The 14,923-nt window shown below is 39.7% G+C and overlaps 1 protein-coding gene across 1 annotated transcript in view; it reads left to right on the plus strand.

Annotated features, from left to right (window-relative positions):
• LOC103588244 (high mobility group protein B2-like) overlaps positions 1 to 14,923 on the plus strand; it is an 85,032-nt gene that overhangs the window by 1,921 nt on the left and 68,188 nt on the right. The window contains 1 exon segment of the mRNA XM_008569869.1: positions 115 to 278. Within this exon segment, the coding sequence (XP_008568091.1) occupies positions 115 to 278 (164 nt within the window).

Here is a 14,923-nt window from a genome sequence, read left to right on the forward strand (position 1 = left end):
TACCTGGGCGCGAGCGGGTCCGGCTGGCGGGGAAGCGGAGGCCAGCGCGGCGGCGGGCGGGCGGCGCCTCCTCCCACCGAATGTCAGCCTGGCTTCTGTAACGCTTGCGGGAAGTTTCATCATGTCCGCGCGGGCCAACCCGCGCGCGGGGCGGAGCCGGGCGGGGGCCGGGGGCGGAGGGACAGAGAGCCGGCAGCAGCGATTACCTTTCCGACTCCTCGACGTGGGAGGGTACCTGTTTAAAGATCGCCTCCGAGGTCTGGCCAGGTGCCCCATTGGTACCTACGGTTACCCCCTAATTGTTAGAATAGGGTCTTGTGCTCTTGGTTTGTACCGAGAGACATCACCAGTTTTGGTTGCAGTATCCCCTCCGCAGGAGATCTCCCCCATACCCTTAAAGTCTTATTTCCCGCTTAGTAAGAGAGCATCTGATACGTTGATGTGGATACACAAATATTTGCTAAAATAATAAATGGTGAGGCAGGTGGGAGTAGCTGGAAGGGTGGCCTTTTACTAACTACAAGATAGATTTCATTATGCTCTTCTCTGTACCTCCAGGCAGAGTTAAATATCTCCTTCCTCTGTTCACACACAGCTTAGTGTATTTTCATTTTGTGAAGTATCACCAACAAACTTGCCATGTGGTTGTCCCACTCCAACCAGACATGTATTCAATTCAATTTGATTCCTGTTGTTGTTGACATATTTCACTTTAAGGAAAGGATTGAGTTCCAGTCTGAATTTTACCACTATTTTTGTGACCACAGGTATGTCCTATAACCTCTTTAGATTTCAATCATTAAAATAAGAAAATTAGAGACTAAAGGGGATCCCTCCAGCACTCAAATTCTAAGTCCTAAAGTGATGAGAGTTCTTTAGAGGCATGGCACTCAGGGAGGGAAATTCCCTTTTTTATCTCTACAATATAAGTCTATATCGCTGAAAGTCAAAATAACCTTGCAGTATGAGTACGTTTGTGTTAGGCCTAGTTAGAAGTAAATTATCCAAATTCACACACCTGGTACTTGGTGATCTAGGATCTGAAACCAGGTTTGTCTGGATTCAAAGGCCATTCTCTTTTCATCACATTGTGCCTGTGTGTAAATGACCAGAATAGCTGAGTGTCCTGGAGGCACTGATGAAAGAGCAAGAGGCTGGCCTAACCTCGCTTGTTTTTGCTAAACATGAATAATTTTCATTTAGGATTAATTATATTTTTCTTTTCCAGATTTCATTCCTATTCTTATATTGGAACATTATCCTAAAATTTGATTTTTTTTCTTCTTTATTATCTGCACAGAGAATTTTAGAGGGGGGACTCTCCATTTTAAAGCACTGTTGAACTGGTACCAGCACTGCCCTCACTTATTAGGCAGTACAGGGAAAAGCTTGTCCTAAGGAACAGATGTTTAAGGCCTAAAATTTCTTTATAAAATCTAAATTAAGTTTATACATAAAGCCAAAATAGATCAGTGGTCCTTAAAAATTTTAAGCACAAATATTACTTTTAGAATCTCAGAAAAAGATTTTCTCAACCTGCCCCCACAAGATGATAGTGTGCTTCTAGTATTCCTTCGATAGAGAAAACACACCATGATTTTTAAAAAATAGTACTGTGACTTCATAACACTCTTAAGTAAATTTGTGTTTTACCAGTCACATTAACACCAAAATAAATTGAGGAATGGTAAAATTATACATGAAAAACCTATTAGGACCAGACTACAGTCAATGCTTAAATAGCATACAGGTTTGACATCCCCATACAATACATTCTCAACTAGTTCAAAAATTGCCAAGAATATAAAATCCCTAAGCACAGAGCATGTAGTAGACACATAGTAATTAACTGACAAGAGCAAAACGACAGATGACTAAGTTCCAAGGTCCCTTCTTGCCCAACAGTTTCCAGCATCTAACAGACCTGCTATATCCTAATGAACATAATATCTTTCAAACCTGACAGCAACACAGGAAGGTAGTTCTTCTAGCTACATTTTACAAATAAAAAAATAAGACTCAGAGAAGTTGAGGGATTTATCCAAACACACTCATCTCTACAACAGTAAAGAAATGAGTTTTAATCTGTAAAAATCCAGAGCCCATTTTCCGTACCATTCTGCCTATGCCGTGGGAGACAGGTATTTGATTCATCATCCGTCATGGTTGGTTGGGCTGAATATCTAACACTTTTCTCTCCAGAGCCACTTTCTACCCTTCTCTACCTCACTCTGTGCCCTTGCCCTTCTCTTCCAGTGAGTGTCCAAAGGGGAGACACTCCAAGGAGATGCAGAAGGTGGTTTGAAGTGTTCTCAGGGTATTGGTTTTGTGGCTCTCTCACCTCTCAGCTCCTGAAGGCCACAGCTCCTGTCAGCTGGTCCTGTCTGTACCCCCTTCTCTTCAGACTCTAGGAACTGCTCCCTTCTCTTTCCTTCCAGATCTAGCCCTAGGTTATTGAGCCATCTTGCTTTTCCTGAACCCTAACCACACTTCTGTAATTAGTCCCAACTAGAGCGTGCCATCTACTTCCTATCAGAACCCTACACCATACATTAGTCTAACATATAATAACTGAGGATGTGATGGGTTTAACTAGAGTGGGAAAAGATTCACATCCTCTCTCATTTAGTAGGCACAAATGAAAACTGAATTATGTTGGCCTATTTTCCCACATTTCACCCCATCTCCACATTGAACCCTCACCACAAAAGCACTCTCAGAGCATTTAAAATCCTTTGACCTGAGTCACTGAGGAATCAGAATAAAATCCTCTCTGTCAAGTAAAACTTTTAGGCTAGTTCCCCATCCCCAAAACTAAATCAATAACACAAGATTATAGTTGTTCAGCCCTGAAATAATTAATTAAGATGTGCTCTTTAAAGTTCTTTTAAATATCAACTAGGTTGGTTCTTCTCAATAGTTTTTCTGGAGGTGGATCCATTTTCTAAAATTAAAAATATATATAGTAATTAAACAGACAACCACATAATGGTAGCTATCCTTTGGTATTCACTGACTTTAAAAATGTGCATAATAATAAAAAGGTTCATTGAGGTTAATAACACCTTAAAGTTGCATTTTATTCAATGCAATCTACCTTTGTAAAATTGGTATTTGTTGATGAGCAGGACATATTTAGTAAGTATATAGAAAATGCTATAAAAGCATTCAGATTTGCCACCCCCTATGGCTCATGTTAGATAACACTGAATCAGAATTCCAACCAGTTTGCAAGCCCACGTACCTTACCCCACCGCCCAAAATAGAAAATGCTTTCAGAGCAGGGCACATGGTTAGCACTTTCCTAAACACTAGGTAGATTATCAGTCAGCAGTCCCAGTAACCAGAGCCCTTGCCTTGAGCCCTACGCTCGAGCTTTCCTCTGACCTTAGAATTTGCTCAGTCAGAGAGGAATTCAGATGCTGCCTGCACAGGTGAGCTCTCCAGGTACAGGATGGAGCTGGAGTGGGACAAAAACCGAGCTGGAGCTTCCATTTGAATTCTTACCCCAGCCTGCAAATGTTAGGTGCTGGCCTTAGCAGCCTTTGGTTCTATTTCTCTGCTGTTCAATTTTATATTTATAACTCTTTCATCAGTCTTTGAAATGCATTTTGAAATAGGACCTCTTATCTTTACATCTATACCCCCTACTTCTCTTCCAATTTCATAGAAATTCTCCCTGATGCCCACATTTAAATCAGCAGGTTAAACAATATAGAAAATTCAGGAAATTCCAAATTCCAGGAAGATTATCATGAAGCTATGTGCTTTGTCACTTAGCCTTGGTAAAACAAAATGTGAAATATTAACATGGATTGTGTACCTCTTCATTTTGTAAAACTACATGTTTCATAGAACTTGGAACTACTACTCTTCCAACAAAACATTTGTTTTGCCACAAATGAAAGAAGACCAGTGATTTAGACTGTGGTTAAAGAAGGAATAAGAAAACACGGATAAAGCTGGAAAAAAAAAAAGGAGAAAGAAAATCTCTGATCCTCTGATGTAAATGATTAAAAACTTATTGGGAAGAATCACTAATTAGAATCAGAATAATTACTGCTTATAAAAAACAACTAAGATGATTCTGAGTAGACCTCACAGAGCAGATGATATCTGAGCAGAGACTGGTATTTAGGATAATAACATTAGCTGCCATTTATTGAGTAAATGTGTTTTGTATGAATTATTTCTACTCTTCATATCAACTATGGAAAACAATAATTATTCTTCACTTTTGACAATTAAAGAAGTGGTAAATGGTTCAAAAGATAAATGAACATGCCAAGACCAAGCAGCTACTAAGTGGCTGAGCCAAGGGCTTCAAACCCAATGTGGTAACTCAAGAGAATCAGTATCTCCCCAGGAAGTTGCTAAGCAGACAGACCAGGTAGATTAGAGCCCTTCCAAGAAATGGTAGTGAGACGTAAAAGGTCCCAGTGTGTCCCTGAAGATAGCTGGAGCCAGGACCAAGACCGAGTGGAAAAAGCCAATGAAGAGGAAGAGATTGCCTCTTAGGAGAGCATGAGGGAGGGTTGAGAGGGAAACTATAGGAAATGGCAAGAATGCAATGCATTTGGAGAGAAAACACTATTATACTTTAGGACAGGAGAGGAGGTGAGGAATGGTGGTGCTGTAGGTAAGCCTAGAGGAAGAGGAAAGGGAAGCAGAGAGAAAATAAAATACAGAAGTCTATTAATGACAATAAATAAGTGCTATGGAGAAAAACAGCAGAGAGAGGAGAAAACAAACGGGAGGGGGGTTACAACTTTTAGAAGAATTTATAGTTATAGGCCTCTGTTTTCCATAAGAAATAGTAAGCACCTCATCTGCAGGTACTGAAGGGTTCGGCATGTTGTGAGGGTGTGTGGGGAAAATAGGATAATTTAGTCAGGCTCCCTCGGCTCAGGTCTGGTTGGGGGTTATGCAGCACATTCCTTTGTAAACAAGTTGTGTGTGGGTAGAGTTAGTGCACATGTGCACCTACATATCTTTTTAGTTAATGGCTTTTGTCTGTTCTTCAGTTTGTGAAGCAGGCTGGCTGGCAGAGCTCACATCTAAAAATAGAGCATGTTTTCTCTGCTGGCAGCTGCTCAGTTTTTCTTTGGACTTTGCCGGTAGCAGTTGAGTTTCTGAGTTTCTCTTTGGACTGCTTAGGTATTAGATGTGTGTGTGCTGAATAAAGACTATTCCTTCTTCAACCAAGGCTCCAAGGACTCTTTTTTCCGGTTACCTAGCTCATAGACTTGCGTGTGAAGGGTTTGTGAACAGGCTTAAGGGGGCTGTGAGCTCCAGACCCTAGCCTTAGCTCTATAGGGTGAAATTTGAAAGAACAGACAAATGTCAAAGAGGGTTAATGAGGGAAAAAAGAAAAGAGGTTGATCAACACGGTGGTCTAGCAAGGAGGAAAACATAAGCGTGAATGTGGACTGGGGCAATCAGGGGGGAGGCTTATACTTTAGGTATTAGATGTGTGTGTGCTGAATAAAGACTATTCCTTCTTCAACCAAGGCTCCAAGGACTCTTTTTTCCGGTTACCTAGCTCATAGACTTGCGTGTGAAGGGTTTGTGAACAGGCTTAAGGGGGCTGTGAGCTCCAGACCCTAGCCTTAGCTCTATAGGGTGAAATTTGAAAGAACAGACAAATGTCAAAGAGGGTTAATGAGGGAAAAAAGAAAAGAGGTTGATCAACACGGTGGTCTAGCAAGGAGGAAAACATAAGCGTGAATGTGGACTGGGGCAATCAGGGGGGAGGCTTATACTATTTCTAGCCCCTTGACATCAGCTTAGCCATGTGACTTGCTATTGCCAATGAAATGTGAAGTGACCGTATCACTTGTGAGCAGAAACTTTAAGAGCCATCTTGTGGTCACTACCTCCTCCAGGCCTAGAACGAACATTACGTGGAGAGGGGCCGCAGCCCACCAGTGATCAACACGTAGCCTGAGTGAACAATTAGAGGCTTGGTTTTAAGCTAATGAAGTATGAGAGTGGAAGAAATAGATGAATAGGATGTTTTCATGGGAGAGGAATGTATAATTTCAAAGAATTAAATAAAACAGTGAATGTAAGGTTATCTAGCCCAGCTCCCTGAACACCATGGGCATTAGGTAAACAAAGGTCCTCCCCGAACAGAATTACCCTAAGCATTTCCAGGCTACGCCACATCCAGTCAAGATGTTTATATCTCAGCAGCCCTGTAGTACAAGGTGCCCAGAAAATCATCACATAGTAAGTCCTGAAGCTTGACAAATGTCCACCCTCATTCCTTTCCAACCACCTCTCTTACAACCACCTCTCTTACTGCTCTCTACCTAGTTCATTGCACGCCAGACAGTTCTCAAACATAGCAGGCACAGTCTGAATAGAGTTTTAGCTGGTGAAAGTTGCTCTTGTGGCTAGAAATCAGACTAACCCCTTTTCCTTCTCGTGGAGGTTGTGATTAAGGTTGTCAGGGTAGAAAATTAGGGTTTAATTTTTCTTTAAACTAACAACATATTTTGTGCATCTACTTGTGTCCTAGGACATGGAGCAGAGGAATGGGAAATAAGATTTGTAAGTTACATGTATAAATACGGATAAATAAGCACTATGGAGAAAAGTAGAGCAGAGGGGAAAACATCATAACACAGCCCTGCTATTGCATTACATAATATCACCTGATAACATTAGTTCGCTACTTGATTTTCACATTTAGTAAAATATTATGAACATCTCTACAGCATAAAACTAAACCGGAGTCTCCATTACTGTAGTGAAAGGTCCTCAGAAGAGAGTCATCCAGTAGTGGGTTAAATGGTTGCCCCAAATATCATATGCCCAAGTCCCATAACCTGTGAATATGACCTTATTTTTTAAAAAGGGTTTTTGTAGATGTAATTAACTTAAGAATCTCAGGATGAGATCATCCCAAATTATCCAGGTGGGCCATGAATCCAATGACAAGTGTCCTTATAAGAGACACACAGAGGAGAGACAGAGAAACATAGCAGAAGGCCATGTGAAGTGGAGGAAGAGATTGAAGTTATGCAGCCACGAGCCAAGGAACAATTAGAGCCACCGGAAGATGGAAGAGGTAAGGAAAGAATCCTCCCTAGAGCCGTCAAAGGGAGTGTAGTACTGCCAACATCATGATGTCAGACATCTGGTTTCCAGAACTGTGACAGAATAAATTTCTGTTGTTTTAATCCAGCCAGTTTGTGGTAATTTATTACAGTAGTCCTAGGAAACTAATACAGTTAATGACTCTCTTGCTTGACCCTACCCTTGATGCCTACCACCAAGACAAGGGGAAGGAAGCCCAGGCAGCAGCAGCCCTGTCAGTCCTAAATGCTTCTGCAATTATCATGGCCTCAGTTTCAGATGTGCTCCCTGGCATGTTCAAACTAAGGTGTCTCTTGCACCTCTATCCACTCCACAGTCACCCAAACTGGAGGAATGTATCTGGTCACTAAAGAGATTCTCCATCTTCATGGACTGTTCAGCCAATTAGCCTACAACATTCTATTCCAATGGATGGCCCCACTTTGAAATACACCTTTCAAAACTGTTCATGCAATTATCAGTTGCCCTTTTTATATACCCCCTGAAGATACCACGAATGGAAGTGGTGAGTGTGGGCATCATCTTGTTTCTGATCTTACAGGAAAAGCTTTCAACTTTTCACCAATGAGTGGGATGTTAGGTGTGAGCTTGTCGTATATGCCTTTATTATGTTGAGGTAGTTTCCCTCAATTCCTAGTTTTTTGAGTGCTTTTATCATGAAAAAGTGTTTAATTTTGTCAAAATATTTTTCTGCATCTATTGGAATGATCCTGTGACTCTTATCCTTCATTCTGCTAATGTGGTATATCACGTTTATTGATTTGCACATGTTGAACCATCCAGGGAAAAGTTCCATTTGATCATGGTAAATGTTCCTTTTATTTATTTATTTATTTTTTAATTTAATTTTTTTTCCTTTTTGTCTTTTTTACTGACTGGTAACGGGATCGCAACCCTCGGTGTCGCGCTCGCACCGGGGACCGGCAACAGGATCGCAACCCTCGGTGTTGCATCCGCACCGTGCTCAACCAGTGAGCGGGAACCAGTCTCCACATGGGATCCAAACCCTCGGTGGGAGCGCTGCCGCCCAGGCGGCTCACTCTCCAGTGCGCCACCAGGCCGGCCCTAAATGTTCCTTTTAATGTGCTGTTGAATTCAGTTTGCTTGTGTTTTGTTGAGGAGTTCGTTATCTATGTTCATCAAAAATATTGGCCTGTATTTTCTTTTCTTGTAGTGGTCTGGTCTGGCTTTATTATCAGGGTAATACTGGCTTTGTGAAATGAGTTTGGGAGAGTTCTCTCCTATTCCGTTTTTGGAAGAATTTGAGTAGTATTGGCATTAATTCTTTAAATGTTTAGTAGAATTCACCAGTGAAGCCATCAGTTCCTGAACTTTTTTTTTTTTTTTTGGCAGCTGGCTGGTCCAGGAATTTGAATCTTTGACCTTGGTGTTATAACCCCATGCTCTAACCAACTGAGCTAACTGGCTATCCCTTGAACTTTTCGTTGATGGGATATTTTTTATAACTGATTCAATCTCCTTACTCGTTATTGATCTGTTCCTATTTTCTATTTCTTCATGACTCAGTCTTGGTAGGTTGTATGTTTGTAGGTTATCCAATTTGTTGGTGTATAATTGTTCATAGTAATCTCTTATGATCCTTTGAATTTCTGTGGTAACTATGTAATTTTTCCTCTTTCATTTCTGATTTTATTTATTTGAGTCTTCTCTCTTTTTCCTTACTCCAGCTTAAGGTTTGATAATTTTGCTTATCTTTTCAAAAAAACCAATTCTTAGTTTTATTGATGTTTTCTCTTATTTTCCTAGACCCTATTTCTAGTTCCTTAGGGTGTAACATTAGGTTGTTTATTTGAAATCTTTCTTCCTTTTTGAGAGAGATTTTTATTGCTATAAACTTCCCTCTTAGAACTTGAGTTTTCTTCATCCCATAAGTTTTGGTTTGTTGTGCATTCATTTTTGTTTGTCTCAAGATATTATTTTAATTTCCCTTTTAATTATTTCTTTGACCCATTGGTTGTTCAAGAGCATGATGTTTAATTTCCACATATTTGTGATACTTGATATGATTTCAATCTTCTTAACTTTAAGACTTGTTTCCTGGCCTAACATATGATCTATCCTGCAAAATGGTCCATGTGCACTTGAGAAAAATGTGTATTCTGCTGCTATTTGATGGAGTATTCTGTGTATGTCTGTTAAGTCTATTCGGTCTAAAGTATAGTTCAAGTCTAATATTCCCTTATTGGTTTTCTGTCTGGATAATCTGTTCATTACTGAAAGTAGGGTACTGAAGTCTACTGCTATTATTGTATTGCAGTCCATCTCTCCCTTCATATCTATTCATATCTGCTTTATATATTTAGGTGCTCTGATGTTGGGTGCATATATATTTACAATTATTCTATCCTCTTGATGAATTGACCCCCTTTTTCTTATATAATGACTTTCTTTGTTTCTTGTTAAAATTTTTGACTTAAAGTTTATTTCATCTGATATAAGTATAGCTACTGCTGTTCTCTTTTGATTTCCATTTGCATGGAATATCTTTTTCTGTCCCTTCATTTTTGATCTATATGTGTACTTAAAAGTGAAGTGAATTTCTTGTAGGCAGCATATAGTTAGGCCTTGGTTTTATTTTGTTGTTCTTGTTGTTGTTGTTTCATCTATCAGCCACTCGATGTCTTTTGATTGGAGAATTTAATCCATTTACATTCAAGGTACTTTTTGACAGGTAAAGACTTACTAATGCCATTTTTAAATTGTTTTCAGGTTGTTTTGTAGATCCTTTGTTTCTTTCTTCATCTCTTGCTGTCTTCCCTTGTGATTAGATGGTTTCTGTAGTGGTATTCTTTGATTTCTTACTTTTTATCTTTTGTGTATCTACTATAGGTTTTTTCATTTATGGTTACCATAAAGTTTACATAAAACACATTACAACAATAGGCTATTTTAGGCTGATAACAAGTTAACTTTGACCACAAAAAAAAAAAAAAAAGACTCTGCACTTTCACTCTGCCCCCTGCATTTTATGCTTTTGATGCCAGAATTTACATTATGTTGTGTATCCCTTAACAAATTATTGTAGTACATTTTTACTAGTATTGTCTTTTAACCTCTGTAATAAAGATATGTTATTTACATAGTACCATTACAGTATTAGAGTATTCTCAGTTTGACTATGTACTTACTTTTACCAGTGAGTTTTTTACTTTCATATGTTTTCATGGTACTAATGTTCTTTTCTTTCAGCTCGAAGAATTATCTTTAGATAAGGCAGATCTAATGTTAATGAACTCCCTCAGCTTTTCTTTGTCTGAGAATTTTTGTTTAGTTATTTTTTATGGTTTCTATCTCTTTTGTGAACTTCTTATTTTGTTCATGTATTATTTTCCTGAATTCATTTGTCTATCTGTATTTTCTTGTAGCTAACTGAGTTTCTTTAAAAGGATAATTTTGAATTTTTTGTTAGGCAGTTTGTAGATTTCCATTTCTTTAGAGTCAGTTACTGGTGCATTATTTTGTTCTTTTGGTTGTGTCATGTTTCCCTGATTATTTATGATTCTGTGGCCTTGCATTGGTTTCGGCACATTTGAAGAAGTAGGCATCTCTTCCAGTCTTTACAGACTGGCTTTGGCAGGGAAAACCCTTCACCAGTCATTCTTTTCAGAGATTCTTGGCAGGTCATCTGGTGACTTCCACAGGCAGGCTTGCTGCTACGGTTCTTAGGTAGGCAGGCTTGGTGCCTGGGTCAGCAGGTGAATGGGCCTGGTGCCTGGATCCACAGGATTGGGCTTAAAATTTGGGTCTGCAGTTGTGGGGCTGTATTTTGAATCTCCCGGGGCTTTCCTGGCACTAGGGTCCTCTTATGCAAGACTGACAACTGGGTCCACAGGAATATTTCTAAAGCCTAGGTGCATAGAGCCAATCTGCTACTAGGAGAGTCTTGGGCATAAATTCATGGGGACTAGCCTGGCTCTGGGGCAAACTTGAAGCCTAGGTCTGCAGTGGGTGGCAGAAGAGTTCCTGGAACCTGGTCAAGTGTGGGCCTGGATTCTGTGTCCATGGGGGCCAGCCTGGCACTGGTGTCTACTGAGGCAGGCATGGCAGCTATATCTGCAGGGGCAGACTTGGAACCTGCATCCAGAGGTCAGTTCTGGAGCCTGGGTCCACTGGAGTGATTTATTGTTAATTTAATATTAATTGCTAAATAAACATTTTTAATTTTTTTAGTTCAAATTTCTTACACTGTAAATATTGATATTATAAACTATATAAACAAAAGCTCTCTGATGTCCTCAATAATTTCCTCAGATATAAAGGAGTCAGTCCTAAGATTAAAAAAAAAAAAGGATACAAATGTTTAAAAATCATTGGTTTATAGAATTCATTTTTAAAAACGGAACTATAATGTTCAGAATAGGCAAATTCTAAAGAAATAGAAAGAAGATTTGTGGTTGCCTCGGGCTGGTGGTGATGGTGGGGTGAGGTGGGGTGCAGTTAGAAGGTAGTACCTAAAAGGGTATGGGATTTCTTTCTGAGGTAATGAAAATATTCTAAAATTGACTGTGATGATTGTTGTACAATTCTATGACTATATTAAGATATGGATAAAATTGCAAGCTTTCTCTCATCTCTCTGAATCCTGTGTTTGACAAACCAGAGAATATTGAACCCAGAAGAATAGAAACACATTAAGAATGAAACCACCTGAGAAGAAAGAATTTTATCCCCATATTACAGACAAAAAACAAAACAAAACAGAGGCTCAAAAGAAATTAAGTGATTTTCCAAGGACACATATCTAGAGAAAGTTCATTAAAGATTTAATTTAGGGCCGGCCCAGTGGCGCACCGCTACAGTGCGCCGCTTGGGAGCGCGGTGGCGCTCCCGCCGAGGGTTCAGATCCCACATACAGACCAGCGGCTCACTGGCTGAGCAAGGTGCGGATGCAACACCGAAGGTTGTGATTCCGTTGCCAGTCCCGGTCCGGTACGGGCGCGACACTGAGGGTTGCGATCCATTGCCGGTCACGAAAAAAGACAAAAAGGAAAAAAAAAAAAGATTTAATTTAGATTTATCCAAATCTGGAGCCCATTTCTTTTCTACCACAAGAACCTTCTAGAATGGTGGAAGACAGGATTTACCTACAGGACTGCTAACCTAGAGATACTAATTAAAGACAAAATGGCTTTAACTAGGATTAAGAAAAAAAACAATAAATATTCTGTCTTTTAAAAATTAAACACAAAACTAAAGTAAGTTATATGTCTATCTATTCCAAACCCAACCCCATTCACAATTTAGAGACTCACTGTAAAGGCTGGAAAAGTTTATCAACTTTTTCAACTGAGCCATAGAGGATTCAGAATAAAATCTTCCCCTTTCCAGTAAAAGCACTAGGTTCTGGTCACCATCTATTAGAAGCAACAGGTTAACAGTCATCTCTCAGATTTACTGTATGATACATGTATACCCTTGGCCTAAATGAACACCTCCCGGCTCAATCCAGAGAGTATTAGTTATAATAAAGATCTTTAAAATGTTGACATAGTTGCTGTATAGATATCTACTAATCAATGCTTCTCAGACATTCCAGTTTATAGATCATTTTTCTAACATCATAAAATTACATGGACCCCTTCCAAATATATAGCATAGTAGCATATGAAAGAATGACTTTAGAAACACTTTAAAATAAATTCCTATCTTATTCATCATAAATATATACTTAATTGTTTTTCAGAGATTATTATTCAGTCTATGAACACTACTAGAGCATTTAGACTTGCCAAGCTTTACACTAACTTTGTGAGTCTGTGATTCACAGGTTAGAAAACAGAACTAGAGTCCCAACTTTAGTATGAGCCCTCCAGAAACAGGGCCACATTATGACTTTCATAGGCCCTAGCACTTTTGCCTTCATGGGTCCCTTCATCTACAAAAAAATTTTAAAAATAAATACATTTTAAAACTGTGCTTATATTCAAATGAATATATTAATGTTACTTATTAAAATATGTTCTTTTACCTGAAAGCACATCTTTTTCTTCTGATTTTAGAAGAAATGAAAACATTCTCATTGTGCATCTTCATCACTGTGCCTAAAGAAGTCAACTCTGCCCAAATATAAAGACCTCTCAGGGCAGTGTATATAGCACTCACTATAGCACTCACTAGTAAATTGCTTATTACTCAATAACCTCAATGATGGTCATCTCTTTTCTTATCTCTTCAATCCAGGGTTTAAAAGAACTGCTTTTTCAGTATTTGAAATGCAGTTTTAATAGAGCAGAACTTCTGATCTTTAATTCTTCACCTCACTGGTTGTCTCTCACAATTCCTTAAGTGTACTGACTGCTTCCAAACCATAATTCAACAGATTAAAAAATAGAATGGGAAGTTCAAGAAGAGAATTTCTAACTTCCACATATGGTAGTATACTGCCACGCTCGTTTGCTGTGTCATTTTAGACAGTACTACTATATCTCCTGGTTTTATTTGCATCCTGTATAAATTCATAGAGGAATTATTAACACCTTCATCCCTAGATGCATATGACTTTGAGAAAAATGTCTCTGGAAGCAGCATGAAGAAGAGCTGGAAGTGTGGAGGGTCAAGAGGCAGGAGATGATGATGCAGCAGTGGTGATGCCCAGACATTTCCAGGGCAAGCTTTGCAGGATGTGGTACCAAGAGGATCAGAGGGTGAGGGAGGGAGGCAAGCGGGGCTGATTCCCCCTGTGCCCATTAGCAATTTATAGCCTCTCAGCTCCAAATTCACTGAAGCCTGCTCTGTGAAGTTGGACCTGGGCCCTTTAAATATTTTCCTTTTGCCAGCTGGCACAAGGTTGAGCTCTGTCAGTAGAGGGCACAAGAGGAAAGGGTTTTGCTTCCTGGTTCTGGCATGTTGAGTGTGCATAGCTTTCTCCAGCACCTGCTCCTATAGCTCTCCCAGTTAGTTCCTGGTGGCCAGCAGTCACCACTCAACCACCCCTTCAGATGGTTTTGTAGCAGAATGCCTCCTCCAGTGAGATACGAGCCTGTGAACAGCTTTTCTTGGCACTCTAGAGGGCTGATTTCTGGCAAGTTCCACCAGCAGGGCACCACTGCGACTTCTCTGCTATTCTTTCCAACAAGGTCTGGATCTCAGCCGTGCAGGGGTGGGGTCCTTCTTTGTGCTTCTATCTCAGCCCTGGGGGCAGTGGCTGCTTCTTCCATCTGCTATCTCTAGATTCTTTAGACTTCACTTCTTAAACAATCTCGTTACTTCTATCCTCTTTTATAGCTAGTAGTTTTTTTTTATATTGAACTTTCCCATTACTGTGGCTTCTCTCTCCTGATTGGGTCCAGGCTAATACACACAGTCCCTAATTTCCTAAAGATGGTGATATTATAAATAAACATGAAAAACAGAAGGAGGAGGTCCAGAAGGAAAATAATTTGTTCTGCTTTGTGCATATTTAACTAAGGTTCTTAGACATTCAACAGCTGGATATAAGGGTCAAAAATAGGATTTCATATTATTGGGCACTTTTCCAAAATAGATATGTCCAATTCCACCCACTGACATGTTTACTGAAATGTAGTACTGGTTTAGGCCACAGATACCTTGTACTTTTTTTGTTGTTTAATATCCACGGATGGTTCTCATGTGCAATTACTAACATATATACTTGGCTGTATAGGGTGCAGATTAAGAAAAGTTTTGTAGTTAGATTAAGCTGGCTTTAAATCCCAGTGTTACCTTTATTGGGGTGCAGAAAGCTGTTACCCCAAAATATGGTGCTTTGACACGATAGAATAAAGAAGTAGCCTCAAAGTCTCTCTGACCTTCCCCCCCCCCCCCCCCCCCCCCCCCC

Source organism: Galeopterus variegatus, unplaced genomic scaffold, assembly GCF_000696425.1.
Source record: "Galeopterus variegatus unplaced genomic scaffold, G_variegatus-3.0.2 Scaffold538, whole genome shotgun sequence".
Classification (NCBI taxonomy): domain Eukaryota; kingdom Metazoa; phylum Chordata; class Mammalia; order Dermoptera; family Cynocephalidae; genus Galeopterus; species Galeopterus variegatus.